The sequence below is a fragment of the Astyanax mexicanus genome, chromosome 2, assembly GCF_023375975.1.
Source record: "Astyanax mexicanus isolate ESR-SI-001 chromosome 2, AstMex3_surface, whole genome shotgun sequence".
NCBI lineage: Eukaryota > Metazoa > Chordata > Actinopteri > Characiformes > Acestrorhamphidae > Astyanax > Astyanax mexicanus.
The window spans coordinates 33,416,262-33,435,179 of record NC_064409.1 but is presented as its reverse complement, the minus strand read 5'-3'; the positions used below and the strand labels follow the sequence as shown (position 1 = coordinate 33,435,179).

At 37.6% G+C, this 18,918-nt stretch overlaps 1 protein-coding gene across 5 annotated transcripts; it reads left to right on the top strand.

Moving 5' to 3' along the window:
- Positions 1–353: 353 nt before the first annotated feature.
- LOC111189631 (uncharacterized) lies at positions 354–17,471 on the top strand. 5 transcript variants are annotated; one of them, XM_049474244.1, is made up of 9 exons: positions 354–410; positions 1,214–1,252; positions 1,557–1,689; positions 2,223–2,373; positions 2,586–2,695; positions 8,045–9,072; positions 9,210–9,391; positions 9,569–10,534; positions 10,636–10,794. In XM_049474244.1, the coding sequence occupies exons 2-6, from the start codon at positions 1,222–1,224 to the stop codon at positions 8,919–8,921; spliced, it is 1,302 nt and encodes a 433-aa protein (XP_049330201.1). In that variant the 5' UTR covers positions 354–410; positions 1,214–1,221; the 3' UTR covers positions 8,922–9,072; positions 9,210–9,391; positions 9,569–10,534; positions 10,636–10,794. The 5 variants fall into 5 exon arrangements, 4 of the variants coding, with proteins under 4 accessions (XP_049330201.1, XP_049330200.1, XP_049330199.1 ...); XM_049474243.1 differs by lacking the exon at positions 354–410 and adding an exon at positions 10,925–11,010 and having other exon boundaries at positions 704–1,252; positions 10,636–10,692; XM_049474245.1 differs by lacking the exons at positions 354–410; positions 8,045–9,072; positions 9,210–9,391; positions 9,569–10,534; positions 10,636–10,794 and adding exons at positions 14,619–14,724; positions 15,124–15,229; positions 15,680–15,759; positions 16,972–17,471 and having other exon boundaries at positions 712–1,252.
- Positions 17,472–18,918: the final 1,447 nt, after the last annotated feature.

Sequence of the window (18,918 nt, the reverse complement as noted above, 5' to 3'; positions counted from 1 at the left end):
GTTATCTTTACCGCTCTCAATTGTTGCTGTTCATCTACACACTCTACCAGTAGTGCACCAGCCCTTGTCTTACTAGCACGTACTACTTCACCCAATTCTTTATGCACCTGTCTCGTCAATTGGATCGGACTCCAACCCGCAAACGATTCCCCCTCATTCACCAAACTGATAAATACCTTGTACGAGCCCTGTCTCACTATGGAAAGTATTTCCTTTAGGTTTTTTACGCTTGGGTCCCCCATCCTCACCATACCGGCTCTCACTAAAAACCAGGGATTTCATGCATGACGTCTTTAAGGGGTGTGGTTTTGGGAGGGATTTCGTCGTTAGGGGAGGGGCTTAAAAAAGTCAAGGAGCCTGCGCAGAGAGAGACCCGCGCAAATCAAAAAGCCAGTCGAAAGGAACTTCAGGTACAGTATTAACTCTATAAAACCCTTTTTGTGGAATAAAACGTGCACAAAACGATAAAAAATATTAAAAATATATCTGGATAAATCGATTTATATCAGTTTAATCTGTTTAAGGAACTTAAGGTACAGTATTGACTCTATAAAACCCTTTTGGTGGAATAAAACGTGCACGAAACGCTAGAAAATATTCAAAATATATCTGGATAAATCGGTTTATATCAGTTTAATGTGATTTATGTATATCTGGTATCCAAACACCTGGATGTTGTGGCGGGTATTTCATGTCAGTGCAGTTTAATCTGATTTATATATACCTGGTATCCAAATACCTGGATGTTGTGGCAGGTATTTCATGTCAATGCAGTTTAATCTGATTTATATAAATCTGGTATCCAAATACCTGGATGTTGTGGCGGGTATTTCATGTCAGTGCAGTTTAATCTGATTTATATAAATCTGGTATCCAAATACCTGGATGTTGTGGCGGGTATTTCATGTCAGTGCAGTTTAATCTGATTTATATAAATCTGGTATCCAAATACCTGGCAATGGGGTTCCATGGTAGCAGCATCCAAATGTTAGATCACTAAGCAAAATGCAGGGGAGTGGATATGTTTGGCAATATAGTGTGTATGAATTTGCTGCAGTTTTTTAAAAAGGTTGCTATATGAGTGATTTTAGTGAAATGAAATTTATTTTCAGATATTTACAAATTAGAATGGTGTGGTCATATATGTGTGTTATTTTTGTATTTTTTTTCCACGACTTTCTTATTTACCTTTAACATTTTCCTCTTATATTAGGCAGTTACATGATGGCTGAGCAAGGCAGTGTTGATTTAGGTAAGGATTTAATCCCTGCAATATTTTTTTGTTCTCTTTCTGGTGACCCACATTATTGCATTGCACACTTGAATGATTTAATGAATGTCCCAGTAATCAGTTGATTTTACTGTTTGTTGCTTCTTTGTTGTTTCTTTTATTTGAATCTTAATGACATCTATTTGCATGATGTACAAAACAGTAAATTTAGATCATTAGCTCTTTTGGGTGTGTTGGTGATTTTTGTATCGTGAATTGTAGAATTTGTTGGTCATGTTCAACATTCTCTTCAATAAAATTTATTATTTGTTTTTTGATTGTGCAGACTGGCTTCCGGCCTGTTTTACGGTTCTCACAAAAACCGACACTCACATCGCAGGATTTGTGTCAACAGAACAAGAGCTGGAAACTGTTTTGGAGTGCCATAAGCGGGCAACCATGACCTCTTTCAATATCTGGTAAGAATTTAGTTGTGTTGTGCATTGCGTTGTTTTTAATTTTCCAATATAAATATCATAAATATCATTCAACATTACTCTTTATGATTGTCTGAGCTGACATTAGAACTGAGCAAAGGTGTAGTTGTAAATCTAATTTCTAACATTCTGTATGGCTAAAGTGAAAAACAAAAATGGCAGTTGTAAGGAATGACCTGTTAATCATTATTACATGTTCTATAAGTGTGCATCATAGATGACACAACTTTTCATTATATTGTTTCCTTTCATTAAACATTTAAAAACTATTGCTTTTCAAAACTTGCACCACCTCAATATTTAAAGTTACCAGTTTATCAGTCTTTTTAAGAATATATTTCTCAAGGGTAAATAAAAACAAACACTGATTTATCTAGGTAGTTTAGCTTGTATAGATACCTTACATTTTATGAAATGTAAAATTTGTTTGCAAATTAGTAATTGTGCTTGCTTAAACTTTTGCACAGAAATGTCAGGACTTAAAAGTAAAAACATTTTGTCTCTCATATTTCCAGGTCCAATGACAGGGAAAAAAAGGAAAAATCTCCACATAGAATTCTTTGGCAGGTGGAGGATTTTTCAAACAATGTGCCATTAATAGTGACAAATCGCTTGATTTACTCCTGTCAACATGGCAAAGGAAGAAATCGAAAGACATCTGAAGAAGTAAGTTATTTTACTCATCTCTGTTTTTTTTGCTTTGACTTAGACAATTATCATAATTGTTTATGTCCTCACTTTTGATAATTTACAGTGTATATCTGATTTATTGTTAAAATGGTAATTGTTAAACAAGTGACTTATATGAGTAGATGCCAGTATTATGGTGGCCATTTCAAATCATGTCTGTTACATAATTTGTTTTTGTTTTGGTACAGCTTTGTACAGGAGAAGAGCATGCCTATACAGGCAAACGGAAACGACTACAGATTCAGACAACAAAGAAGAAGAACTGTCCAGCAGAACTTTTTGTTCGCCACATAACAAGGTATGTTTTTGGGATATTCTTTTATTTATACAGTCACTTTTTAAGTTGGCTTTTCAAACACACAAACAAGCTCCACATCACACACATGCCTGACTTTAATATGTTAGCAACCACCTGGGAGACCATTATAACTACTTAGCAACATTAGCAACCAATAGCCTAGCAACCATTTAGCAACCACCTGAGATATAACAACTGCCCATGGATGCTAGGATACCATAGCACACATCTGGTGACACTGTAGCAATACCCAACAACCACCTGGGATATCATAGAAACCTACTACTATGCAACAATGCAAGCATGCCCAGGCACGGATTGTGCTTCTTGTTGACCAGATTGACTAACAATCATTTATGAGTCAATATTGCATATATGGACAGGAATAAAAAAAAAAAGTGAAAATCCGCTGTGTTTAATGTGGGTGCTGTGAAAAAATACCTTAAAGTATTTTTCTATAATCAAAAATAATAATCAGCTTAAAGAAATATATTTTATGTACCATGGAAAGATGCTTTAAAGCTTTATTTAGTGTGCTCTAAAGCTTCTTACTATAATCCCAATACTAAACAAGGGACTAAAGATAATCAAATGCATTTTGAATAAAGGTGTGAACCTATGGAAGGCAACATGACTTGACATGTCTAGTTTTAAATAAAGATGAGCTTAAATGTATGGATAGCAAAGAATAAGGAATAAAGGAAATAAGAGTGGTCAGGGACCACAATTTGCTGTGGGTGTGACCACGTCAGTCTAGTTAGGTTTTGCAGCTTCTGAGAAGTAACGGCACCGTAAATACAGAAGTTCTATAAGGAATATAGAGCGATCCTATGTCTTGTTTTTTTTTTTTGAGAGAGAAAATGAATCTAGTGAGATTAGAGATACTTATCTCCGTCAGGTGACGGCTACCAGAGAGTAAAATAGGTACGGCTTGCCCGGCTGATCAGAGATCAGAAGTATCTAACTCTCTGTCAGCAAAAAGACACGCAGGAAATTCTCTAGTTCACCTAGGAGGGTTCTTGACACAATACCGTGTAATGTACATATTGTCCTGTAAATATTGACGAGGAGAAAAAGAGACCTGTAAATACTGACTAGGATAAGAAGAGAAATTATCTCAGGAGCATTGCTTGAATGTGCTTCTGCTTGCTCACATAGTGTGTAGTTGACGACTTCCGTACCAAAAAGACTGTGTGCGAGTGTGAGTCTGATCAGGGAATGTGCGTAGTTTGAAGGAGTTGCAGTCTCTTAGACAGCTGTGGATGACCTAAGTTCTGAGAGCTGAGTTTGAAAGAGAGGAAGTGTTTGGTAGCCCCACTGCGGGGGGTGAACTCTGTAGTATCATAAGTAGACAAAACTAGTCCAGCCCGCGAGTCCGGTGGGGAGTCGAGTTCATTGTTTTACATTTTTAATTCCATTTTTGCAATTTTATGATTTTTTTTTTTACTGCCTTTAAGTGTATTTTTCACTTTTTTATTTTATTTGAAACTTTAAACTTTACCATTTTTGAGGACATTTCCTGTTTGAGTTTTTGGGCATAATAAACAGACCATTGTTACTTTGAAATTTTAGTGCCTAAATCAGTTCACCAAAACAATATAACCAAGTAAAGCACGACAGAGTGAGTAAGTGGTAACCAGTATTGTGTTTTACTTTTAAAAAAAAGTATACAATTGTGACAACAATGGAGGGAGAATTTAACAGGGAGAGCAGTGATGATGGTTGGGAAAATGAAAAAGAATATGTAACATTAGAGAGTCAGATTATTCATGTGATGGTCATTGCGTCAGCTGGACAAACAGGTAAGAAGGTGTAAAAGAAGGTTTGTGACCTGAAAGATAAACTGTTGACAGAGGAAAACAGGAGAATAAAGCATGTACGTGGGTGTCCACGAAAATTTATTAAAGGGGTTATGGGATGGTTAGCAGGACAGAGCAACCAAAAATGGGAAGGGAGAATTGAGGGCAAGACTTAGCTTAATTCTGGAGGAATGAGGGTACAAGCCAGACATAAGGTGTTAAGTTGGCCACTTTAATATGGAATCAGTGGAGAAGGGCTAAAGCAGAACAGGAAATGGCCCAGAAGAAACTAGAGAGGGCTGGGGTTCTAGCAAAAGGTAGATGGAAGGGGACAGTTCAGAATAAACAGGTCTATAAAAATAATCCAGCTTCTGTCCGCATTTACTGACTGGTTTATTTGTGTGTGGTTTAAAACTGAGTTTATCATACCGCCATATGCCAAGGTAATATATTTAGTGACACTGTCAATGGTGGATCTTAGTATGTAGAGATCTGGAAAACAGCATGAAGTTTTCATGGCATTTAAAACTAGTTTGTGCTTATACAATGGGAGCTGTGAGGTGAACGTGACCCTGAGTGGCAGAGAAGCATTACTGCTGTTCTGGGACCAGTGCATATGAACTAGGAGACAACAAGCTATCTGAGTGAAGTGCTAGGAACCTCTCCTCAGATAGCCAGCGCATCCCTGTTCTACACGGCGTAAAGTCGTATACAGGCCAGAAGATCTTTCCATCCACTCTTTTCCTCCGTTTCATCTTCTCACAGACTTTAGGACACTTAAAGATTGTTTGGAACACAAGGACTGTTTGCTGTGTTCATGAAGGACACAGCTGAACAACACCATGATAAGAACTTGTTGCTCAGACAGGCACTGGTACTGGACAACAAGCTGTTAACTGGACTCTGCTGATGTAATTATATTGATAGATTCTATCCAATTGCATTGAATTCTCTTGATTTACATGTCATTGGCATAAATGTATAACTGCTTGAATGAAGTATGTGTTGGGTGAAGGGAGGAGACCCCAAGGGTCCTCAGTCTCTTACTTTCTCTCTCTCGTTCTCTCTCTCTCTCTGGGTTGTGAACGTGTTGACCTATTAAGATTTAATTACACTATGTGTTGACATATGATATACTTTTACTCTTTCCTAATGTATATATTAATTTATGTTAACTTTTATATATCTGTAATGCTGAAACTTTTTTTCCAATAAACTTTAATATTTTAAATTCTAAACTTCACTGACTCAATGGTCATCTTTTCATGTTCTGGGATTTTTCACATTATTTTTTCATATAGTTTTATTTTACATGCTGTGGTAAATTACCCTACAATGATAATAAATAAAAATATATAATGAATGAACGATGGGTCTGAAGAGTTCCAGGAAGGGAAGAGAAGGAGTTGAGAAAAGCAGAGGGACAAATGGGAAGCGCAGCTCAGAGAAGAGTGAGCAGAGTAGTACGAAGAAAGAAGCAGACGAATATGTCTTCTGGACAACTGTATGGTTTAATTTTCCTTTGATGTATTATCATTTTTTTGGCTGGCATTATTTACTCTACTATTTTATCTGAAAGTCAATGTCTTGAAGTGAATAAATCAGAAGGAGTCAAGGGTGGTTCCGCTTGACCTCAGATATAACAAGGAAGGTTTAGTTTAATTGTTTTTTTGCTTTTACAGGAAGTAGGACATATTAGTCTTCGCTGGAATTGGTAAGTATCAACAATAGTCCTATTCTGAGATGGGGTAGCTGGAGTACCTTGCTTGTTTTGGGTGTGATTTTGGTTACTTAAGTGGGGGCAATTTGTATTACATGTTTATTGACCAGTTGTAATCCATTGACCACTCATGAACACCAACCAGGCTCTAGGCCCAGCAGAGAAGTATACCGCTTCAGACGACAACCAAAATGTATGAAGAAATTTGGGGGAATAGAACTGAATTATGTTAAAAGGAGCACAATGACATTCTTATTTGGTCTGTCGCAAAATTCACTCATGAATATAGATGCCATAAGCATTGTAAGGGACTTCCTAACTAATATAAACTAGCAGACCAGGTAGCAGCAGGATTCAAAAACATTCCAATTATTGCAGCCCTATTCCCAAACAAAAATGTGAATCGAATTTACTTTGTACAGTATAATGTGCTAAGGCTGACTAACATTACCATGGATGCGGTTGAAGGCCTTAGGGATTGATTAGGTCCTACTAATGGCAGTGCAAAATAGGATGGTATTGGATACGGTTTTGGCAGAAAAAGGGGAGGGGTCTGCGGATGTTCAGAGATAGTTGTTGCACATTCACCCCTAATAATATCGCCCCAGATGGGTCGGTAACACGTGCGCAAGAAGGGCTGAGAACACTGTCCAATGTAATACATGAAAACCCTCTTGAAAACTAGATTGTGAACTTGTTTGGCCAGTGGAAGAATCTGAATGTCACTGATGATGTCTGTTGCTGTTTTTGTTGCTATCTTGGTGACCTGTGGATGTTGTTGCATACCATGTATTTAAGCATTAATTGTAAGATTAATTTCTGCAATGTTCGAAAAACGGGATGCTAAAAAAAAAAACCCAGTTTATATTATGCATCTGATGAACACAAAAGACCAGGAAAGGGAGAATAAGGCCGAAGAGGGTCTAGTAGCAGTTTAGTTAGATGTCATTGTGCCACCTAAAAAGGGTAATAATAATCAGCTTAATAAAATATACTATATGCACCTTGGAAATGTGCTTTAAAGCTTCATACAGTGTGCCTAATAGTTTCTTACTAGAATCCCAAAACTAAACAAGCTAATGAAGATAATCAAATGCATTATGAATAAAGGTGTGATACTATGGTAGGCAACATAACTTGACATAGAGCTTGCCCCACTCACCTAGAGGTCAGCTAAAGGTGTTGACAATTTATGGGCAGAGCGGAGGAAGGCAGCTGAGACAGTAGACACAAACTTACTGAGTTCTCTAAAATACTTCTCTGTTTTAACTGTCCGTTACCTTTAAGATCTGTCAGTTAGCGCCTACGCCTGAGGATAAGGCCGTTGTTAGACAATGCAAAGAAAATTGGATACTACTGTGTGTGTTAAGACAGAAACGATTTGGGACAGACAACTTCTGATCAAGACCAGCCAGAATCAGTTTTTGGGGAACTGTCTAGGGTGCCTTCCTCCGTGACCTTGATGTGAGGTTTGTCTATAAATGCTTGTGTCTGTGAAATACTCTTCGGACTACTTCTTTTTAACTCCTTGTGAGTGGAATTGGTCCCCAGAGGTCTCTGTACAAATAAATTTTGAAGTGCACCTAAAGGTATCCAGTCTCAGTCCCAGTCTCTATCTTTTGTGCTTGTGCACCTAAGAAAACAAGTTAGGCACACCGGTGCAACCAGTGCAAAATGTAAGTTTAAAACCCTTACTCCACAGCTATCACTCAGGACACACACTCTTACACACCTATACATTGACAAGTCAACTTTAGAAAGTTTGTTTATTTGTCCATTTATTTTGTGGAATTTTATAGATATCTAAAATAATGATTTGTCTTGTTGCAGATACAATGACTTTACTGTGCCAGAGGGGGCCAGCAGAGCCAGAAAACAAATGGCTTTGGATCAACTTGGAGCATCATTGAAAAAACAGGAAAAACTAAATACGTCAAAAATGATCCACATGAGCCTTCCTCTGAAAAATGCACATGAGAACCACAATGTCTCAATTGAAAGCGCCTTTTCAAGAAATATACATCCTGCTGTGCGTGAAAAAATACACGAGTACGTTTCCCTGGGTATCACAACAGTACCTTTTCTCAAAAAGGTTCTAAAACAATATGTGAAAAATGAACTCTGCACTGCAGATGTTATCCCGCCTCAAGTGCATGACCAGGCATATTATCCATCCAATCATTCTATTCAAAACCATGTACATTTGGCTTTAGTTGCTGGAAAATACTCAGGTCTGGATCAGGTCAATTTGGAGAAGAAAATTTCATCGTGGAAGCTGGAAGACCCAGATGCACATTTTTTTTTTAGAAAATGCACTGAAGTGGAAGATGACTCTGTAAAAAAAGAACAAGAAGCCGATGTTTGCAACACTCAGTCTTTTGAACATGACGCCAGTCTTTTAGGAGAGAAAATGGAAACAGGATTTCCATTTCTTCAATCCTCTGAAGAAACATGTGACTCTGAAAATCCAGAACCTGATCCTACAAAGCAAAATACCTTCCTGTTTATACATCAGAATAAAGAGCAGCAAAGACTTCTGCAGCGTTATGGGGAAATGGTCCTTCTAGATGCTACATACAAGACAAGCAAGTACGCATTACCACTTTTTTTGGTAGTTGTGCGAACAAATGTGGGATATAAACCAGTTGCAGAATTTATATGTGAAAGTGAAACCACTGAAGCCATCTCCGAGGCCCTCAAAATTTAAACAAATTGGAATATGGAATGGAAACCAAAATACTTTATGGTAGATTACTGTGAACAAGAATTGAAGGCACTTCAGTTGGTATTCCCCCAGGCACAGAAATACATTTGTGCTTTCCATCGGGAACAAGCCTGGATACGGTGGACAAGAGAAGGTAAGATTTAAATTTTTATTTTTTTTATATATATATATATATTTTTCATTTCTTGAAGTCATGAAGGACATATACATTTAAATTAATATGGTTTGAGTAAAGAATTTGTCAGTCAATTTGAAATTGTGCTATTCCAGGCAAGAACAATCTGTCAGCTCATGAGCGAAGCGAACTACTTGGCTACCTCCGTAGTGTGGCAACTGCCTGTAGTGAGGAAGGCTGCGCTAGGGAGGTTCAGAAGTTGAGAGACAGTTGTCTTTATAAGACGAATGATTCAGTAAGACAGTATGTTGAGAGAAGATGGCTTAGCATACAAGAGGTAATGGTAAAAACAGTTTTGAAGTGTCCTTTTCTTCAGTGGTTTAATGTTAGACTCTTAAGTTTGTCTAGGTCTAGTGTCAGGGTTTGTACATTAGTTTGTTAGTGTTAATTAAATTTGTATTGTTTTGTTTTATTATGTAGGTTTTAATATTTTTCACTATGTTTCTTTTCACAGAGATGGTGTAGAGCATTTGCTCCACATGGATTCAGCGTATCTGTAACAACAAACAATGGCATTGAAGCCATGAACAACTCACTGAAGAGCTTTTGAAGCTTTCAAATACCGGAACAGTTTCCTCATTGGCTGAAACAGTTGTATGTGATTTTGTTCCAGAACATCTCCTGTCTTATGCAAAACTCAACTATTCCTATACCAGTGATTATAAAGCATACAGCAGTTATGTCCCTGATTTTTTGAGGAACCGTCCCAAAGATTTTGTCAAACACTGTCTTAAAGCTATTGAAGCAGCTTCTTGGTATGGAAAAGAACAAATGCGTAACCTTGGGAAAGGATGCTTTCAGATTAAGAGTGAGCAGTCAGCTCAGTGGTATTGTGTGGATCTGGGAGATGACCAGAGATTTCCATCTTGTGAGTGTCCCTCCTTCCAGTTAACATTTCTGCCCTGCAAACATCTGTTTGCCATTTTTAATAATTCAGAATATACATGGACCATGTTGAGTTCCAAGTACACAAACAGTCCATATGTGACATTAGATGTGGATGCTGTGTTAAGTGAAACCCAGAATGGCCAAGCAGAGAATGCAGTGGATGAAGACACAGATTGTATCTCTTTATTTTCCACCAAGGAACACTCCATTCAAAAGACATACCCGAGGTGTACTGAAAATAATCCAAGCAATGCCTGTGTTAACAGTGCTCAGCAATTCCTGCGAGAAAAGCTGAAGATTCTTCAGGATGTTTCATACCTCTGCAGAGATACAAAAGCATTGAGTGACGCTGCTGCAGTTGTACATAGTTTGGCAGACAACTTGAAAAGTTATATCCCAAAAGAAAACAGCCTGCCACTCATCAGCACAACACAAGAGACTGCAAAGCAAAAACTACGCAAATTACCAAAACAGCGCAAAAAGATACAGAGTCAAGCTAGAAAAACAAGATTTGGAAACAACTACAGATGTGGTATGTGTTTTGTGTGTTTGTGTGTGTGTGTGTGTGAGAGAGAGACAGAGAGAGAGAAATAAATATATAATTTCAATGAAGTAAACATGGTTTGTTTCTAGGAAAAAGTGCTGATCAGCCAGCTGCAGAGATAGACTGCATTGTAATCCATGAAACAAGTAGGATATATACATATACACACACTATATTGACAAAAGTATCTGGTTGCCTGCATTGTGTTTGGTGATGTTAGGCATGGATGGAGCTATTCTGCCAAGGAAACCCACTCCACAAAGCTCTTTATACACTGTTCGAAATCGTTTCTACTTTTTTATATCACTGAAAGTTGTGTGTGTGTTTGAGTCATAAATATATAATTACAATAAATGTGTAAATACTGTTTGTTTCTAGGAAAAAGTGCTGTTCAGCCAGGTGAAAAGATTGAGAAAGCTTGCACGGTAACCCTTGAAACAGGTAAAACAAGTAGGATATATGGATTTCATGTTGAAATAATATGTAATAAAAATATGTACAGTGAGCAACATGTGTTTAGGAATAGTAACGTTCAGAGAAGTTTCAGAAATTATGTATGAATATTCTTTGTCAGTGTTTTTTTATGTATTACAGTTGAACTCAGATTTAAAATGTTTTTTGATTTTGCTAAAATTAATCTCAGTTGAAGCCATTTGTGGGAGTGGTGATACACATTCTACATGTGTCCCAGCAGATGGAAGAACAGCACCCCGTGTCCCAGCAGATGGAAGTACAGCACCCCGTGTCCCAGCAGATGGAAGAACAGCACCCCGTGTCCCAGCAGATGGAAGTACAGCACCCCGTGTCCCAGCAGATGGAAGTATAGCACCCCGTGTCCCAGCAGATGGAAGTACAGCACCCCGTGTCCCAGCAGATGGAAGAACAGCACCCCGTGTCCCAGCAGATGGAAGAACAGCACCCCGTGTCCCAGCAGATGGAAGAACAGCACCCCGTGTCCCAGCAGATGGAAGTACAGCACCCCGTGTCCCAGCAGATGGAATTCAGAGCACCCTCTGTCCCAACACAATGAATTCAGAGCACCCTCTGTCCCAGCACAATGAATTCAGAGCACCCTCTGTCCCAGCACAATGAATTCAGAGCACCCTCTGTCCCAGCACAATGAATTCAGAGCACCCTCTGTCCCAGCACAATGAATTCAGAGCACCCTCTGTCCCAGCACAATGAATTCAGAGCACCCTCTGTCCCAGCACAATGAATTCAGAGCACCCTCTGTCCCAGCACAATGAATTCAGAGCACCCTCTGTCCCAGCACAATGAATTCAGAGCACCCTCTGTCCCAGCACGATGAATTCAGAGCACCCTCTGTCCCACCATGATGAATTCAGAGCACCCTCTGTCCCACCATGATGAATTCAGAGCACCCTCTGTCCCACCATGATGAATTCAGAGCACCCTCTGTCCCACCATGATGAATTCAGAGCACCCTCTGTCCCACCATGATGAATTCAGAGCACCCTCTGTCCCACCATGATGAATTCAGAGCACCCTCTGTCCCACCATGATGAATTCAGAGCACCCTCTGTCCCAGCACGATGAATTCAGAGCACCCTCTGTCCCAGCACAATGAATTCAGAGCACCCTCTGTCCCACCATGATGAATTCAGAGCACCCTCTGTCCCACCATGATGAATTCAGAGCACCCTCTGTCCCACCATGATGAATTCAGAGCACCCTCTGTCCCAGCAAAATGAATTCAGAGCACCCTCTGTCCCAGCACAATGAATTCAGAGCACCCTCTGTCCCAGCACAATGAATTCAGAGCACCCTCTGTCCCACCATGATAAATTCAGAGCACCCTCTGTCCCACCATGATGAATTCAGAGCACCCTCTGTCCCACCATGATGAATTCAGAGCACCCTCTGTCCCAGCACAATGAATTCAGAGCACCCTCTGTCCCAGCACAATGAATTCAGAGCACCCTCTGTCCCACCATGATGAATTCAGAGCACCCTCTGTCCCACCATGATGAATTCAGAGCACCCTCTGTCCCACCATGATGAATTCAGAGCACCCTCTGTCCCACCATGATGAATTCAGAGCACCCTCTGTCCCAGCATAATGAATTCAGAGCACCCTCTGTCCCAGCACAATGAATTCAGAGCACCCTCTGTCCTAGCACAATGAATTCAGAGCACCCTCTGTCCCACCATGATGAATTCAGAGCACCCTCTGTCCCAGCATAATGAATTCAGAGCACCCTCTGTCCCAGCACAATGAATTCAGAGCACCCTCTGTCCTAGCACAATGAATTCAGAGCACCCTCTGTCCCAGCATAATGAAATCAGCGCACTTCCTTTCCCAGTAAATGGGAGCACATGATTGCCTGTCTTAGCAGATGGGAGCACAACACACACACACAAAAGAGTAAAGCACTATATGTTGTTGCAAGCATAACATTTTATCTTATTTTTTTAACAGTTGAAAGAACAGCTCCTGAGGCCCATCACAGTGAGCTTGACAAAAGTAGGTTCTGTTTTAAATCATATATATTTATATATGTTTGTATGACCTACTTTGTTGCAAGATGCCATTGCTTTGCTAAAAAAATGAGTGATGTATCTAATTCTTTATGAATTTGTGTGAATTGTGTTCATTTTTGTTTTCTTTTTTACACTTTTTACAGGCATTGAATCACTTTGGACTGTAAAAAATGCCGCTGTTCTGATGTCCAAAATTGGCCCATTTAAACTGTTTACTATGGACTTTGCACATCTTGCACCCCATAGAGAATTAGAGAGTGAGGTAAAGTACTATCATTATCAGTGTTTGTTTTGCTTTAGAGTTTTATTTAATATGTGTTTTCTTCTCTGTGTAAGTAAATTGTAATGATCTTTATCAGTATTTCTAAGAAAATTACACACTTTTATTTGGGTAAAAATCTGTTACTTTCGCCACTTTTACACACAGACTACAAACAAATTCTTAGTATTAGATAGTATTGCTGGTAATTAATTCTTGTTAGTAAAACATTCCATGGTTATTGATTACACAAGATCAACATCACATAACCTTTATGTCCTACTTTAACAATCTGTAACCTACACTTAAGATCTGACTGTGTTACTAACATGAGGTCTCTTTGTGTCTGAAGGTTATAAATGCATATATTCACACTCTAGTCAGCAAATATAATAAGTCACATGAGAGCAAAGCCTACTTGATCGACAGTTTTGCCATGACGAATCTTTGGCAAGGATCTTGTAACATTCTGAGAAAGGTATAATAACTTAATTCCATGTTGAATGCAAGTGATTACATTTAATTAGATTGTATCATGTTTTAAATTGTTTTGAATTTAGACAAATATTTGTTTATTAATCAATATTTTAATTCTTGCTTTTAGTTTGATCCAAGCCTATATGGAATCCTTCTTGGTGTCATAAATGACCATCATCACTGGACTCTTGCTGTGAGTATCTGTAAGCATGCCTCTGAAGGATGTCTATATGACCTGGAATTGATTTTGAATCATAACATATTGTACTTTACATAAACCTTTTACTTTTTGATAAACACAAAGACTTTGTTTTAACGTTGACTTGTTTGGATGGTATGTGCTCATTCTCAGTCCACCAATAGACATGCCTCTGCCAAAACATTACTCTTGAAATTAGTTTATGACTACTGTAAAGTTTCAATGTTTTAGGTAATTTATCCATCCGAAAAAAGAAGTGTATTTTTGGATCCTCTCGGAGAATCAAAGACCAACGTGACGAAATGCTTGGAAACAACAAGGTAACAAATTACAAAACAAATATTTTACAGCACATTCATGTACATAAAGCATGTGTTAATATATAATGGTAAATTTTCTGAACAGGGCAATACTTCACACATTAAATAATACTCCATACATTAAAGGTGTTTATTAGGCTTGTTACCTTTTCATAAATGTTTTTAAGTGGTAATGCTATTAAAATTGAGTGTTACTTATTGTTAGCCCTGTAGTACTAAAAGCCCCAGAAACCCTGGCTATGCAACAATCTGCATGTAATCACTTTACCATTATCTAAGAAGTACAGTAATGCTTTAATGTTGCATGCTTTACAGAGCCTTTATGAGGAGTAAAGGCTGCAATGTATCAAGGTGGACATGTGGAACTGTGCCACATCCACTACAGAGGGACAGTACATCATGTGGTGTTTTTGTTTGCAAGGTAAGCACTCATTATGTACATGTGACAGATCCAAAATGTTAGTGAATTAGTTGATTTAAAGACACAAGAAACACAATTTTTGAATCATAACTTTAGTTTAAACTTAAAAAACAAGACCCAACTGTTTTTTTTACTGTAGGACAGTAATTCAATAAAGTGAATCTCTTATACTGCTTTCTATTTTTTTTCATTGTTGTGTGTAATACAATTTACGAACATAAGAGTTTACACATTTTTAAACATGATTTTTATTCATTAAACACTTTCATTTTTCATCACACAAATAGTATACAAATAGCAAATAGTAACTGTAAATACATAAACGTATTTATTTAATTTATAGAATGTTCCTATACCAATATTAAACAATAGGTTACTCAAATGTGTTTTTTTTTTCAGTTTGCAGAAGGCATGCTTGAAGGCGAGCATTTCCCATTTCTAAACACAGAAGATGCAGTCCGAAAAATCTGAAAGGAAATTGAAGTGAAACTCCTGCAGGAATCCGGTAACTGTAAAACAGTCACATGCTGTAAATTCTAAACAGTTTATGTCTCTGTGCTGCTATTTATAGTATGGTTAAGGTGACTTCATTATCAGAACACATTATTATACGCAATTAATGTGGAATTATATGTGTATGTTATATGTGATATGCATGCATCTTGTGCAAATATTTAGGCACAATTGTGTTGCCAGTGATGCTCAAATGTTTGAATAAGACTGTATTATTTCTATTTGTGTTATTTATGATTTTATTGCTGACTATCGCATAAAGATTTCTGTGTCCTTTGTCTAAATATGGTAGGGCTGTACTCGTCTTAGTTAATTGGGATTTGCCCATCCAGACCAACGATTTGACTATTTGTATTTCCCCACATAGTGTACTTATGATAAAAATGATTGCTTACAGTGTTTCAGTGATCTGCATGCAAATATGATCTGTTCTGTTTTGTAGAAGATTTGTCTGATGTCTGCAGATTCTGTGGGGAAACCACTTCCCATCATGCTGTGGAAACTGATTTGCCTTCTAAATGGGTACAACTGAAGTTCTGTTTTAAAACATTTTGAAGTCATTAAGTTATACTATATATTTTGAGTTATTTGGCTGTCACAGACTTTTATTGCTAAAATATGATGAGAACACTGATAAAATGTACCTACAGAGGTATGAAAAAGTTTGGCACCCCTGATCATTTTCATAACTTTCCTTTATAAATCATTGGTTGTTTAAATCAGCAATTTCAGTTAAATAAATAATATAGCAGACAAACACAGTAATATTTGAGAAGTGAAATGAGGATTACAGGATTTACAGAAAGTGCAATAATTCAAAATTTGGCAGGTGAATAAATTTGGGGCCCAACAGAAAAATTACATCACTATTTTTATTACATCCTCCTTTTGCAGAAATAACAGCCTCCAAACACTTATAGCTTCCAATAAAAGTCTTGCTTCTTTTTACTAAACATCTCCAGTTCAGTCAGGTTTTCTGATCATGAACAGCCCGCTTTAAATCACACCACAGATTTTCAATAATATTTGACTGAGATGATCTGCTCTAGTAGATTTTGAGCAGAGTTTAGTGTTTAGGGTCGTTGTCTTGTTGAAGTATCCAGCCCTGGTGCTTCAACTTCAACTTTCTCACTGATTCTTCAACATTGTTCTCAAGAATCTGCTGATATTGACTGGAATCCATGAGACTCTCAACTTTAACAAGATTCCCAGTACCTGGGATGATCAAACCGCCCCACAGCATGATGAACCACCACCAGATTTTACTGTAGTGAGCTGTAAAGTGTTTGTGTTGGAATGCTGTGTTCTTTTTCCAACATGCATAAATAACCGCCCTCCAAATAACTCAATTTTAGCTTCATCAGTCCACAGAACCTCATTCCAAAATGAAGCTGCTCATCCAAATGTGCTTTAGCATACCTGAAGCGACTCTGTTTGTGGCATGTGCTCAGAAAAGGCTTCTTCTGCATTACCCTCCCATACAGCCTCTCCTTGTGACTATGACTGTTCTCACCATCCTTTACTTCTGCTTATCTAAGATTTTTCTTTGCCTGTCACTTCGGGCTAAAACTGTGCCTCTGAATTTCTAAAATATGATATATTTAACTGAAATTGCTGAACAACCAGTGATTTATAAAGGAAAATCATGAAAATTATTAGGGGTGTCCAAACTTTTACATCCACTGTATACGATCTGATATTGTATTAAATTTTTTTTATTTTTACCTTATTCAGATTGCCTGCGATGGATGTGACAAGTGGTTCCACCAGTCTTGTGTAGGGAACCCACCCGAAGAGGAGGAGTTCTTTTGCCAGTTATGCAAACACTAAATTGCACTTCCTATACAGTGACTGAACTAATTCAAGTTGAGGTAGTTGGTCCCAGTAACCTCACAATTACTTAAATGTAGATCAGCTGAGTGCTGAGAGCTTTCGGTCATGTGTGTTTATAATGCACTCAGCTGATCTTCATTTTACTAACTGTGAGACTACTAGCACCAACTACCTTGAATACTTTCTGAATTAAAAGCTTGGCACCTTTTCACGAGCTGGAGGACCCTATTTTACTTCAGAGCTGAACCCCACTCACCACTGCCCAGCTTTGTGGCCCTTCATTAGCTGGGCTGTCTTGCTTACCTTTTTTTAATAAAAGAAACAATGCAGTTTGCATATTGTATTGTATTGTATAATCTTGTAATCACTCTAAAGCTTGATTGACAAGGTCGGCACAGGGGATAGAGGGACCCTGCCAAGCGCATTTTTTTTTAACACAGATTGCACATGACACAGCTGGGATTTAAATTAAAACATTTGCTATTTGGGATCATCAGTATAAACATCATCATACAGGTGATCCCAAATAGCAAATGTTTTAATTTAAATCCCAGCTGTGTCATGTGCAATCTGTGTTAAAAAGAAATGCGCTTGGCAGGGTCCCTCTATCCCCTGTGCCGCCCTTGTCAATCAAGCTTTAGAGTGATTACAAGATTGTTAGTGACTAAAGAATGCTAGAAACTCTCATTTATGCACATCAGCTAAGATTGTTGATGATGGTAATAATGATGTGTGATGGGGAGAAACATATTACATTTTAATTTGACAAAATTAAATGAAATGACTAAATTGGGGAGAAAAGATGTTTACACTCTTACATTGTTCCTTTTATCACGAGAAAGACACTTTTAAACATATTCACACTAAAAAGATGCTGATTATTTTTTTAAATGAATGGGGTTCATTTTGTAAGTGAAGCTGCTGAGTTAGCTTAGGATAAAGGATTTGCATGCTGAAGTCCTCCTTTGTTTTACATTTTACATCTGGACGGGATTTGTCAAAAACATTTTGAAGTAAAATAGTTATTGTTTTGTATTTGTACACAGTTAGTGGCTAAAAATATAGTACTTTGACTAGTTACTCAGTTTTAGCACTGTTTAATAATTACTTTGCAAACTAGCTGCTGTTAGACACGGACAGTAGTGTGTTTGTTGTTTGCTGCTTGAGGATGGACAAATCTTGAAATGTGCCTAATATCAGAAACCAAATTTTAATTAATGGGTTAATGACTTGCCCTGTCTTCCCATGACCCTGATCCACTGTGTGCATGAATAGTTTCTTTTAAGTGTTTGGCTTTAAAATGTTGGAGCTAGTTGTTGTATATTGCTCCTTTTATAATTAAATGTAAATATTGGTTATAGATGCAAAAAACTGGGAAAAAAATAAAATCATTAAGTTTTACATTTGATTTGGTCCTGCCTTCTTATTTTCAGTTTCATGATATTACTCTGTTGTTACCAATCTGTAATTTTGTAGTCTTGTTTGTTTGACCTCATAAGCTAATGATTAATTTGTTTATGATCTAAATCTAAATTTGTATTCACAAACACCTCAGGAGGTCTAGAAAACACTCAAATGTGATTTTGGCCAGTCTTGATCAAGTGACATATTTAATTTATTATCAAAGTAAAACAAAGAACAGTGCAGAAAACATGTTTTTTTATCAATAAACTATGCAGTAAAATGTGCAACTATTTTGAAGATTTAATTTATGTACCACGGGTGACCAGACTTGACATATAACTTTGTGCTGCGTAACTGAAAACTAAGCATGGAATAACATAAATGATGGACAATATTAAGGAGTATCTAGGAGTAGAAATATATTTAATTTTAAAAATATATTAG

Bases quoted from the DNA above. Each gene is read 5' to 3' on its own strand.
- LOC111189631 (XM_049474243.1), top strand. From the start codon at position 1,222: ATGATGGCTGAGCAAGGCAGTGTTGATTTAG. The intron at 2,374-2,585 runs GTAAGTTATTTT...GTTTTGGTACAG, and splicing joins ATCGAAAGACATCTGAAGAA to CTTTGTACAGGAGAAGAGCA. The intron at 2,696-8,044 runs GTATGTTTTTGG...GTCTTGTTGCAG, and splicing joins TTTGTTCGCCACATAACAAG to ATACAATGACTTTACTGTGC.